The 13,620-nt window shown below is 39.4% G+C and overlaps 2 protein-coding genes across 4 annotated transcripts in view; both read left to right on the top strand.

The window, feature by feature from the left end:
- LOC121388375 (probable ATP-dependent RNA helicase DHX35) overlaps window positions 1–7,254 on the top strand; it is a 48,434-nt gene extending 41,180 nt beyond the window's left edge. Inside the window, exons 25-26 of one of the 3 annotated variants that reach the window (XM_041519676.1) lie at window positions 777–832; window positions 6,440–7,254. In XM_041519676.1, coding sequence (XP_041375610.1) covers window positions 777–821 — 45 coding nt within the window. In that variant the 3' untranslated portion in view covers window positions 822–832; window positions 6,440–7,254. Of the gene's footprint in view, window positions 1–776; window positions 940–6,439 lie in introns of those variants that run through there. The other 2 variants (XM_041519677.1, XM_041519675.1) reach the window with 2 other exon arrangements.
- Window positions 7,255–11,988: 4,734 nt separating this feature from the next.
- Window positions 11,989–13,620, top strand: part of LOC121389526 — a 71,231-nt gene continuing 69,599 nt past the window's right edge. The window contains exon 1 of the mRNA XM_041521188.1: window positions 11,989–12,558. Within this exon, the coding sequence (XP_041377122.1) occupies window positions 12,375–12,558 (184 nt within the window). The 5' untranslated portion in view covers window positions 11,989–12,374. The remainder of the gene's footprint in view (window positions 12,559–13,620) is intronic.

Genomic DNA, 13,620 nt, shown 5'->3' with positions numbered 1-13,620 from the left:
ACCAAATGTTCGACATCCAATAGATGGTGATTAGTAAATCAAGGTGCTCTAGTGGTGTCGTTAAACAAAACTAACTTTTCTAGCTTTTATTTTATTTTGGCCTAAATGAAATCATCTGAATGTAATTTATTGTAAACATAATTGTACTTAAGGTACTTAAGATATAATGTTTACATTTCACATGCACACACACACACACACACACACACACACACACACACACACACCCCGAAAAAACCCCAACAAAACAATAAAAAAATTTTTATTGTGTTTTTGTGCATCTGCCCCTTTAATGCTGCAAACACTGGTGCGTTCATCTGGGTTACTTGTCTCATTTTCTAGATCAAGTGTCACAATTAAAAAGCATCAGAGGCACCTAACAGCTGATTCAGCAGTGTGCCAGGGTGTTGTATAAACAGACATATTTCCTTTATACAGTGCTGAAAATAAGTCAAGTATTCCACTGTGTGCCTGACAAGTGAATCTTGAAATCTACTTGTCTGCACAACACATCACTTGTAAGCTGGAGAAATGTGCTGTAGGCTCACAGTGTATATTTTGAGCACAAGGACGTCTTGAAATAACAATTTTACTTTTAGAAAGTGTAGGTGTTTGATTTGTGATGATGACTATTAACTCTTCTAATGAGTAAGACATTTTGGGGGGGGTTTTCCACTTCAGTATGGACCATATTATTCATCATATGTAAGAAAATGACAGGGGATCTCTAATTATGATCATGATGAATGAAATGATTTTTTTTCACTTCCTTGCAGACCACATTTTACCCCTTGGGTAAGAAAATGACACGGGATCGCTAGTTATAATCAAGGTGAATGAAATGGTTCTTTTTCACTTCCTGTATGGACCAGATTGTTCATCTTGTGTAAGAAAATGACTGGGCACTTATAATTTAAATTATAATTACGATGAGTGAAATGTGCTTCTTGTTTTTGACTTAATGTACGGACTAGATTTTATATCTGGTGTAAGAAAATGACAGGTGTTATTTATAGTTATATAGATTGTGTGTGTGGTGGGGGTGGGGGAGATGGGACATGCATGTGTTATGCCCATCTCCATTGTAAAAATTTATGTTTTAATTACAATTCTTGGTAAGGGCATTTTATACTAACAGTACATGTACCTCTCCCCATTACTCTAATTTTTTCTGCTTTCTTATTTATTTGATATACATTTCTACATATGCATTGCAGGGCTTCTAGATTATGGTAGCCCCACTCCCATGGCTAGTGATATTCAGTGTTGGGCTAGTAAATAATTACTATAACTAGCCCGACGGCTGGTGGAAAAACTCTTGTCAATCTTCCTATTTAGGTGACATATCTGATTATTACTATTAGTAAAATTGTATTTATTTGAAGTAGGGCTAGTGAATTTTTAATCATGGCTAGTACATTTTTAAAATCACTGATCCCATGGCTAGTGGATTTTTATAAAATTCTAGAAGCCCTGTGCATTGTTTATAATAGGTTATTTAGGAATAAAATCCATTCCTTAAATATGTCAATTTTCTCCAACTCCATAAATAGGGTGGAGTTTCCAAAGACATGTTCACCATGCTGAGGGTGAGACGTAGCCCAGTGGTAAAGCACTTGCTTGATGCACGGTCAGTTTGAGATCGATTCCTTTTAGGCTATTTCTCGTTCTAGCCAGTGAACCGTGACTGGTATATCAAAGGTCATGATACGTGCACTGCTTTCCTGTCTGTGGAAAAGTGCATATAAAACCTTGCAGCATTAGGAAAAATGTAGCGGGTTTCCTCTGATGACTATGTGTCAGAATTACCAAATGCTTGACATCCAATAGCTAATGATTAATTAGTCAATGTGCTCTAGTGGTGTCATTAAACAAAAAACCCCAGAACTATTCCTTATATATGTAAACTCCATAAACCTACATCATTCTTTTTTTCCCCTTGTTTCTTGGAGGGGGAATCTAGCTCAATCGGTAGAGTGCTCACCTAAAATGTTTGCATTGTAGGATGACACCACCCCAGTGGACCCATTCTCTGACCCCCCCCCCCCCCCCCCCCCGTCCCAAACAATGCACCACGACTGGTATATCAAAGGATGTGGTATGTGCTGTCCTGTCTGTGGGAAAGTGCATATAAAAGATCCCTTGCTGCTAATGGAAAAATGTACCGGGTTTTCTTTAAGACTAGACGTAAAAATTACCAAATGTTTGACATCCAGTAGCCAATGATTAATCAATCAATGTGCTCTAGTGGTGATGTTAAACAAAACAAACTTTAACTCTCCCCCCCCCCCCCCCCTCCCCCCCCCCCCCCCCCCCCCCCCCCCCCCCCCCAATAGCCAATGATTAATCGTTAATGTGCACTAGTGGTGTCCTTATAAAATTATTTTTTTTAAGTTTCATTTTCTTGTTTAATGCTGTCACGGCTGCAGGAAGGTGCCATAAAAGTAGGGGGTAGGGGAGCACACACACACATATATATAAAAATGCATGTATAAATATATAAAAACTATCACTGCTGCCCCCCCCCCCCCCACACACACACACTTCCTATGCCTGTGGCTATCAATGTTGGGATTACGGTCTCTTCATGTCCAGTTTTGTGGTGGTGCTTAGCTCCTGGATGAGTGCATACATCATCAACATGTTACTGACATTGAATACTTTGAAAAAAGTATGAGAAAAAATCTGTTAGTGTTTGGCTTTATCTGACGCCCAGCAGCATCAACTGGCCAGCATCACCAATGTTCGAGGACACCACCTCACCAATGTTCGAGGACAGCATCAACTGGCCAGCATCACCAATGTTCGAGGACACACCTCAAGTCAGAAGCATCAACTGGCCAGCATCACCAATGTTCGAGGACACCACCTCAAGTCAGCAGCATCAACTGGCCAGCATCACCAATGTTCGAGGACACCACCTCAAGTCAGAAGCATCAACTGGCCAGCATCACCAATGTTCGAGGACACCACCTCAAGTCAGAAGCATCAACTGGCCAGCATCACCAATGTTCGAGGACACCACCTCAAGTCAGAAGCATCAACTGGCCAGCATCACCAATGTTCGAGGACACCACCTCAAGTCAGCAGCATCAACTGGCCAGCATCACCAATGTTCGAGGACACCACCTCAAGTCAGAAGCATCAACTGGCCAGCATCACCAATGTTCGAGGACACCACCTCAAGTCAGAAGCATCAACTGGCCAGCATCACCAATGTTCGAGGACACCACCTCAAGTCAGCAGCATCAACTGGCCAGCATCACCAATGTTCGAGGACACCACCTCAAGTCAGCAGCATCAACTGGCCAGCATCACCAATGTTCGAGGACACCACCTCAAGTCAGCAGCATCAACTGGCCAGCATCACCAATGTTCGAGGACACCACCTCAAGTCAGAAGCATCAACTGGCCAGCATCACCAATGTTCGAGGACACCACCTCAAGTCAGAAGCATCAACTGGCCAGCATCACCAATGTTCGAGGACACCACCTCAAGTCAGCAGCATCAACTGGCCAGCATCACCAATGTTCGAGGACACCACCTCAAGTCAGCAGCATCAACTGGCCAGCATCACCAATGTTCGAGGACACCACCTCAAGTCAGCAGCATCAACTGGCCAGCATCACCAATGTTCGAGGACACCACCTCAAGTCAGCAGCATCAACTGGCCAGCATCACCAATGTTCGAGGACACCACCTCAAGTCAGCAGCATCAACTGGCCAGCATCACCAATGTTCGAGGACACCACCTCAAGTCAGCAGCATCAACTGGCCAGCATCACCAATGTTCGAGGACACCACCTCAAGTCAGCAGCATCAACTGGCCAGCATCACCAATGTTGGAGGACACCACCTCAAGTCAGCAGCATCAACTGGCCAGCATCACCAATGTTCGAGGACACCACCTCAAGTCAGCAGCATCAACTGGCCAGCATCACCAATGTTCGAGGACACCACCTCAAGTCAGCAGCATCAACTGGCCAGCATCACCAATGTTCGAGGACACCACCTCAAGTCAGCAGCATCAACTGGCCAGCATCACCAATGTTCGAGGACACCACCTCAAGTCAGCAGCATCAACTGGCCAGCATCACCAATGTTCGAGGACACCACCTCAAGTCAGAAGCATCAACTGGCCAGCATCACCAATGTTCGAGGACACCACCTCAAGTCAGAAGCATCAACTGGCCAGCATCACCAATGTTCGAGGACACCACCTCAAGTCAGAAGCATCAACTGGCCAGCATCACCAATGTTCGATGACACCACCTCAAGTCAGAAGCATCAACTGGCCAGCATCACCAATGTTCGAGGACACCACCTCAAGTCAGCAGCATCAACTGGCCAGCATCACCAATGTTCGAGGACACCACCTCAAGTCAGAAGCATCAACTGGCCAGCATCACCAATGTTCGAGGACACCACCTCAAGTCAGCAGCATCAACTGGCCAGCATCACCAATGTTCGAGGACACCACCTCAAGTCAGCAGCATCAACTGGCCAGCATCACCAATGTTCGAGGACACCACCTCAAGTCAGCAGCATCAACTGGCCAGCATCACCAATGTTCGAGGACACCACCTCAAGTCAGCAGCATCAACTGGCCAGCATCACCAATGTTCGAGGACACCACCTCAAGTCAGCAGCATCAACTGGCCAGCATCACCAATGTTCGAGGACACCACCTCAAGTCAGCAGCATCAACTGGCCAGCATCACCAATGTTCGAGGACACCACCTCAAGTCAGCAGCATCAACTGGCCAGCATCACCAATGTTCGAGGACACCACCTCAAGTCAGAAGCATCAACTGGCCAGCATCACCAATGTTCGAGGACACCACCTCAAGTCAGCAGCATCAACTGGCCAGCATCACCAATGTTGGAGGACACCACCTCAAGTCAGCAGCATCAACTGGCCAGCATCACCAATGTTCGATGACACCACCTCAAGTCAGCAGCATCAACTGGCCAGCATCACCAATGTTCGAGGACACCACCTCAAGTCAGAAGCATCAACTGGCCAGCATCACCAATGTTCGATGACACCACCTCAAGTCAGCAGCATCAACTGGCCAGCATCACCAATGTTCGATGACACCACCTCAAGTCAGCAGCATCAACTGGCCAGCATCACCAATGTTCGATGACACCACCTCAAGTCAGCAGCATCAACTGGCCAGCATCACCAATGTTCGATGACTCCACCTCAAGTCAGCAGCATCAACTGGCCAGCATCACCAATGTTCGAGGACACCACCTCAAGTCAGCAGCATCAACTGGCCAGCATCACCAATGTTCGATGACACCACCTCAAGTCAGCAGCATCAACTGGCCAGCATCACCAATGTTTGAGGACACCACCTCAAGTCAGAAGCACCACTGAATGTTTTACAATGCCTGGGTAGATGAAATATTCTTGGGTTCATTAGGGTGTATACTACCAAATCAAATCCCCTAGATGACAATAGTAACATATATTGCTAAAAATCCTACCTGCAGTGTATCAATCGATGTAAACACTATAGATATAAATACTACCACCCCCACTCTTAAAGTGAATTAGAAAAAAATTCTGAGGTAACGGGTAGCGTCTGTGACTACACTACATGTAGTTCCACACAAATGTTTTGTACTTTTTTGTTTTTACAGGTACCCCATACATGTTTCAAGCACAAGGCTACTTGACACAGTGGTACTAGATGAAATAAAATTGCATACATTTTTTGCCCAGATGTAACTAATTTGTTTTACAACCAACACACTCACATTTATCACCAATCACAGGACTTGTGGTGTTCACTTCTCTATCAAAAGTTGAGTGCACCTCGAACTTTGACCCAGCTGGAAGTTATTTTGTTTAGTACTACGATTACTAAGGAAAGGATGAAGGTGCATGGACATGGTTGATCATTCTTAGAAATATGTCAGCTAATGTTGACGACAGAACAGATTGGCACTGGCTTATAGCCATGCCCTGCCAGTCGCATCTCTTTTTTCCAAACCTTTTATAATAGGGTCTTTATAGCCCCCCTGCTATAAGTTCATGTGCTATAAGTTCATGTGCTATAGGCACAAGAAAATCCTGTTAGCACACATCCAGTATTTTACTGTGTCACTGCATAGCTCTTCCAATCTACATTACGGAAAACTAACATGCAGCTTTATTATGATAGGCCTTGTTGTTTAGGAACCTAAAACCATGGCTTAAAAATTGACAGGGATCAATGTATGAAACTTTTCTGGGGGAAGGCGCCCATCCCTTCTCTGTTACAGGTTTTCTCTGGGAGTCTATTGTGTCAGAATTGACATACAATAGCCGGTGATTAATAAATCAACTGCTCTAGTGGTTTTGTTAAACAAAAACAAAGCAAACTTTAACATTTTTCTTTCTTTCAAATACATGTACATGTGTAACATTCAGTTTTCTTGTTTCAGGATCGGGAACTATCAAGAAAGAAGACAAAGGTTGATGTTTGATAAAGATAACACAGTCGTGAAATCTCTCATTGAGACATGAAAACATCTCCATTTTGGGCATCTTCAGTTCTGTGAGAAGTCAATACGCAAAAAACAAGTCTTGTTTGAAGTCTGCATCAGTACAATGTGTTGATACGCTAAAATGAGTCAAGTTTGGAGTCAATGGTGATACGCAGAAAAATTACTAATTTTGGATTCGGTATCAACAGAATATGTCGATATGCAAGAACAAGTCTAGTTTGGAATGAGCATCAATACAATGTGTCGATACGCAAAAACAAGTTTAATTTGGAGTCAGCATCAAGACACTGTGTTATGTAAAATCGAGTCAAGTTTGGAGTCGACATCAATACAATGTGATGATACTCAAAAACGAGTTAAGTTTGAAGTCTGCATTGATATAATGTGTCATTAAGCAAAATTGAGTCTTGTTTGGAGTTGGTATCAATACAGTGTGTTGATAAGCAAAAACAAGTTCTTTTTTTGTTTACTGGCCTCTTAGTGGTGTTCATGTAGTGATTAAGACATTGGACTTGAGACTGGTACATGTACATGTATTACTTGGTCCATGTCCTACCTGTCGCACTGGAGGATTTTTTCATTCCTGTGCTGGATTCAATCCAAAGTGAGTGCCCTGTCAAGTAATCCCTTACCGAAAGGGAAATACTGCAGTTTCACGATTCATCTCATTATCATTGTTTGTGTATATATATATATACGTGTATATATATATATATTGTTTTGTGATGTCCTAATAAAAATGTCTACATGTATGTCTCTGTGTTTCCTGATTGTGGTGTCACTTTTTTCTTTTCTTTCAAATTCTTGTTTAGAATATCAGTTTACAGTGTACACAGTCTTGTATTTAAAAAAAAAAATTGGGTACACTGTACAATGTCATGTAGATATATTCAATATGTTTCTGGTCATTTTAATATTTGTAGTGCCATAACATAACTTAAAATTTCATTTGATTTCCTAATTTAGTTTTTTTTTCATGTGTCCAATTATTGTGAGCTAAGATCCATATTGGGTTAAATTGCAAAAATGTGGACGATCAGAAACATATTACACACGTGTATACAAACACTGATATTCTAAACATGGACATATAAATTAATATACAAGAGGAAATGCAAATATTAATTTAGGTTTCTTTATTTGTATTTAAAATTATTCTTTTCGAATCCCATTAGTTTTTGTGTCCAGTAAAATTGTCAATGTCTTGGACATTTTTTAGATCTATTTTCCAAATTAATTGTATCATGGAATTAAAAAAAAAAATATTCATGTTCTTTTGTTCAGTATATTTAATTTCAACGTTGACTTTATTATAAAATAAAGTTAAAATCAAACCAGAATAATAAAATGTTTCTAAGTTGAAGTAAAATATAAAGGGATGACATTAAAGTCTATTTCAATTTTATAAATAAAAATATTAAAAATCCATCATTGGCTAAAAGGAAAAAGTATCATTGAGTTAACTCCCTTGAAGAGTGACATAATTGGTACTATTTCCTCCAGATGCATTTATGTAGTAATATGCTGAAAATTATCAAGAATAAAGTCACCTGACTAATGATGCCATCGTTGTTTTTCAATAAAGTCTGAAAGTTTCGGAATGTTGAAAGACTGCAGCTTTTACCAAGGCTGAAATCACATGGGTTGATATCTAATACAGGGTAAAAGGTTTACATCAATATACATTTGTGCTGAATACTTAATTGATATTAGTTCAGATATGCAGAGAATGTAATTGGTGTACCAGTCATGGTGAAGTGGTTGGGATGGAACCCCAACTCTTCAAATCCATCAAGGATGATTGCTCCTGCAAACCGTTGCACCTCAGATTAGTGATCTTTCTCTTTGGTATTTGAAGATACCATAAAGTACATGATGTGCGGTTGGTTTGGGATCGACCCCTGTCGGTGGGCCCATTGGGCTTTTTCTTATTCCAGCCAGTGCAACATGACTGGTGTTTCAAAGGCCGTTGGATGTGCTGTCCTGTCTACATTGGTGCATATAAAAGATCCCTTGCTACTAATGGAAAAATGTAGCAGGTTTCCTCTCTAAGACTATATGTCAAAATGACCAAATGTTTCATATCAAACAGCCGATGATTAATTAATTGATGTGCTCTAGTGGTGTCGTTAAACAAAACAAACTTTGGTACACATGTACATAAACCCGAAGGACAGAGCTTTCGAACACCGCATACCTGTACAAAGAATGTAAGGGGTTGCTGACAGCGCACATGCATGTACATGTACCAGCATTACCGTATATCTTCGCCTGTAAGTCGATCTCGGCTATAAGTCGAGTCCCTAATTTCAAGCCCTGAAAACTTATTTTTTTATTGACCCGTTTATAAGTCGACCCATGAAAAACAACGTATAAATATTGAAGTATTTCTTATTTTCAGCACATGAGAACAATGATGTATAATATCTGAACAAAAGAAATTTATTTTACAAACTTTGTTTTTCACGTTTTGTACATCGCAATAATATTCCAATCAAACTACATAGCATCAAAACAAAATATTCCCTTAGTAGAGAGTGAAAGCTGTTTGACTGTTACTGTATGGCACTGTTACTGTACAGCATAGTTTTGTGCAAAGACAACAACTTTATTTATAAACATTGACAACAGATCACTACGATAAAACTGAAAGTACATGTATCATCGGTTAAACACATGTTTTGCCGCCATATTAATACATGTAAGGAGGATAACTCTGGAAAGTACACTGGTTTTTGTACCAAATGATGTGTGTCCCTATTGCTCTAGTGAACTGCAGAGATCAGTCTATTTTAAGGGAAAGCTCAGTAATATTCATGAAGTTAATCACCGACAAAACATTGTTTGAACAACCATTAATGCCAGTGACCAGATTTCAAAATAAACTCGGGCAACAGGTAGTTAGTACTGTTTACATTTTTGCTATTAGTGATGACTGTTATTTTAACTAAGTGGACTTGTCTTGACATGTGAGTGAGATAGCACGCCTTTTCAAATAACCAAAACCATTATAATGCCCAAAAAAAAGTTATAAAAAAATAAATATGTCAAATTAACATATGTGATTGTAAATACAGGGCATACTTGAACAATAAAACTTGTAAAATAATCCCCAAAACAGTAATATTTTTAGGTGAAATTTTTTAACCTCTTATAAGTCGACCCCCCAAGTTATAAAATAATTTTTGGGTGAAAAAAATTCGACTTATAGGCGAAGATATACGGTATGTAACACCTACACGTATATATTGAATCATGTTAAAATGAAGTTCATTTTTAAAAAATTAATTGTGAATAAAAGTAAATTCGGTTAATTGTTGTAAGGTGTTAAATTTCCTGGTGTAAAATATACACATTTTCAGTTCCTAAATATATAATGTAAGTACATACCAGGGCCCCGTTCCACGAAGTGATCTTAGCCCTATGATAACCTTAAGTGCATTAGGTAGCTATGTACTTAAGGTGATCTTAGCACTAAGATTGCTTTGTGGAACGGGGCCCTGGGGTGATCCGGGAGTAGTGATGAAATGTACAAAATGCGTACATGGGTAAACCTCACATATTTGTAGTACACATACTTTATGGATGGTAGCTATGTGCGGAATGTATTCAGAATATAGTCTGTTATAAATGAGCTGGTAATGGTAGGCGTTCAAAGCATACCTTTATGCAGAATTAGTTTTATTATCCACATAGTTCAAGATATACAGGGAAATATAACCAGTATGACACATGTGTCATAATGATTTGACATGCACAAAGAATGATGTAATTTTGTGAAACGTCATAGCATAATATGGCTTACCCAGTCTTAGCTATGTGTAACTGGTTACCAAACTGACGTTAATTTGTCTTCTAGTTACGTTTGAAAAGTTTTGACATGTTCCTTTTTATTCAAAAAAATAATAATGTGGATAATAAAGAAATTATTACACTCGTGGTGTGAATCCTACCGATTTTACAAAACTCATGTCAGGATTCATGTATTACCCTCGCTCTTGCATGAGCAATACAAGAATCCTGATACTCGTTTTGTAAAATCAGTATGACACACAAGCTCATGTAATAATCTCTATATATCAACCTGGGAAATGTTCTAGTCTGCTTTCATAGTTATACCTAATTAGTCCAGTCAATTTATGAAATGACCCGTAACAAATTGCAACAGAAATTATTTCTTAGCTATTCATTTTAGAAAGGCCTACAAAGAAACATAAAAAGTCCTAGAGTTGTGGAAGAGTGCCTAATTTGCATAAATCCAATATGTCCACCACAATTTTAGTCATTATGCAAATTTTACCAAAATTCCACCTCTAATGAAACTAATTTCAATGTTTATATATGCTAATACATGTAGTTTGAAATATTTGAAAAACCCAAGCATTCTGAGAGTACTGCTAAAGCAATATATGTCCCAGACTGGGCCCAACAATTTGTCGTATCTCCTAAGTTCTGGGGCCATAAATGAGTATATCGCCATGCAATTCAAACCTATTCCTGAACAGTATATGATAAATCAATACACAAAATTTCAGCACAATATCCTGAGGCATTCCAAAAAACATGTCCGAAAAACAAATATATATATCTACTACATGTAACTTCAAGGGACAATAATTTGAAACCATTAATATGCGGCCGGTTATACATGTATGTGTACAAAGGTAAATAATTTCTGGGGGAAAATATCAATACTGAAGTGTATCCCTTTTCCAAAGCTATATGTCGGGATCCTGCCAGGATACCACTGGAATCCCACTCGGCTAACCAGACATCCTATAATTTTGGAACGTTAAACGATTTGGTGACCATCTTGGATTTTGAAAATTATTTGTTCGACTTGGCATTGCATTTACATAATATAAGTAGGTTTTCATTCTAACCATGCAGCAAATAATTAGGGAACCAGATGGCCTGTTGAACACATTCTATAACAAATCGGTCAACCCCATCATATTCTTTGATAAAATTCTATTTAGAATGAAAGAACCCACATCTGAGACAATCTATATATGGTGTCAAAATGGTCAAATATATGTGACCATAATGGTAATTTTCCATAATTTTGATATGTTGAACAATAATGTCATATCTGGAACAAAAGTTTGCTTTTAATGCAATTTGTTTAAGACAGTCAAATATTGTGAAGAGTGACTGCGACTATTTTAAGTTTGCTTTTATCTCTTTGATTTGTCTTCCATATTGCTACAAAAAAGTCACACTACAAGAGTTATAAGGAGTTTAATATTGAACTATAATGTTTAGAAGGGGTGGGACGTAGCCCAGTGTTAAAGTGCTAGCCTGATGCATGGTCGGTCTTGGATCAATCCCCATCAGTGGCCCAATTGGGCTATTTCTCATTCCAGCTAGTACACCATGACTGGTATATCAAAGGCTGTGGTATGTACTATTGTGTCTGTTTGATAGTGCATATAAAATATCCCTTGCTACTAAAGGGAAAAAAGTACTGGGTGTCCTCTCTAAGACTACATGTATACATGTATGTCAGAATTACCAAATGTTTGATATCCAATAGCTGATGATTAATCAGGTGTAATTAGGTGTAACAAGTGTAATTAGGAGTTTGATATTGAGACTGTAAATATGTGTTTGACTCGTCTTTACATTGCTATCGGAAAAAGCTATGCTGTAAGTATACTCGGGAGTCTGGGACCTAATTTACTAAACTCTCGCAACTTTGCGATCTCGCAGTGCAATGCTAAAAGACTTGCAAAGAGGATGCTTTGTTGTCTAGCAGAGCCTAAGAGACCTTTGTGAATTAGGCTCCAAATATCTACACTATAATGTCACTTTCTAGCATTTGCCTCTAGCTTAAAGTTTCAGAAGGAAAGATTTGTTCCTACTCCACAATATGAATTTAAAACCTTGTATACCACACATGGATTATATTCTTGTATTCAGGAACAGCGGCCCCTGGTGTTGGTCTGGAGGAAGAGTGGAAATCGTTGACCGAAGAGAGCAGCCAAGCTGTGCAGTACAACCCGCATCGTTCACTGTCTGTCGACCAGCAGAGACAAAAGTTGCCCATCTTTCAGGTACTCTGGCTTTCTGAAACTCTCTCAATACATGTAGATTCATTAATTTTGTTACTTTAAAGGAATGCTCGCGTACGGTTTTTGGACTTTTATGCATATTCAACGATATATAATGTCGACCAGCAGAGACAAAAACTGCCCATCTTTCAGGTACTCTGGCTTTCTGAAACTGAATACATGTAGATTCATTAATTTTGTTACTTTAAAGAAATGCTTGCACAAGGCTTTTGGACTGAATATATTCAACGATATATAATGTCGACCAGCAGAGACAACATATGCCAGTCTTTCAGGTACTCTGGCTTTCTGAAACTCCTTGAACATACCCATTACTTCAGTTATCAGAGTTGTCCAATGTTTTGGCAGCTGTCAAGCTGCTTTTTCCCACAAGAAGACAATGTTTTTAGTAATCTAATATGTATAATGTCCACATTGTGAATAATGTGGCTATTCTTGATATGGACATAATGTAAGATTATTATTGGAGAGTTCCCAGGGCTAGTGTTGGCACTTGTTATATTCGCCAATTACAATTTTTAAGAACAGTTAGCAAATATTTTATTTTAATTTGGCGAATTATTTCATATAATTGATATTTTGTTAGACAATAACTGAGTCTGTGCAATCAGATAATTTTACAAAGTTTTGTGCTCACTCATACATGTCCCTGGGGCGGGATGTAGCCCAGTGGTAAAGTGCATGCCTGGTGTGCGGTCGGTTTGGGATCGATCCCCATCGGTGGGTCCATTGGGCTATTTCTCATTCAAGCCAGTGCACCACGACTGGTATATCAAAGGTCATGGTATGTGCTATCCTGTCTGTGGGATGGTGCATATAAGAGATCCCTTGCTACTAATGGAAAAATGTAGTGGGTTTCCTCTCTATGACTGTCAAAATGACCATATGTTTGACATCCAATAGCCGATGATTAATAAATCAATGTGCTCTAGTGATGTCATTAAACAAAACAAACTACTTCTCCTTCTTCTTCATACATGTACCTAACCCTGCGTTCCTCCCAAGATGATGGCTGCTGAATGATTGTACAATTATTGTAATAGA

This window comes from Gigantopelta aegis, chromosome 14 (genome assembly GCF_016097555.1).
Source record: "Gigantopelta aegis isolate Gae_Host chromosome 14, Gae_host_genome, whole genome shotgun sequence".
NCBI classification, from domain to species: domain Eukaryota; kingdom Metazoa; phylum Mollusca; class Gastropoda; order Neomphalida; family Peltospiridae; genus Gigantopelta; species Gigantopelta aegis.
This window is presented reverse-complemented; position numbering and strand designations above follow the sequence as displayed.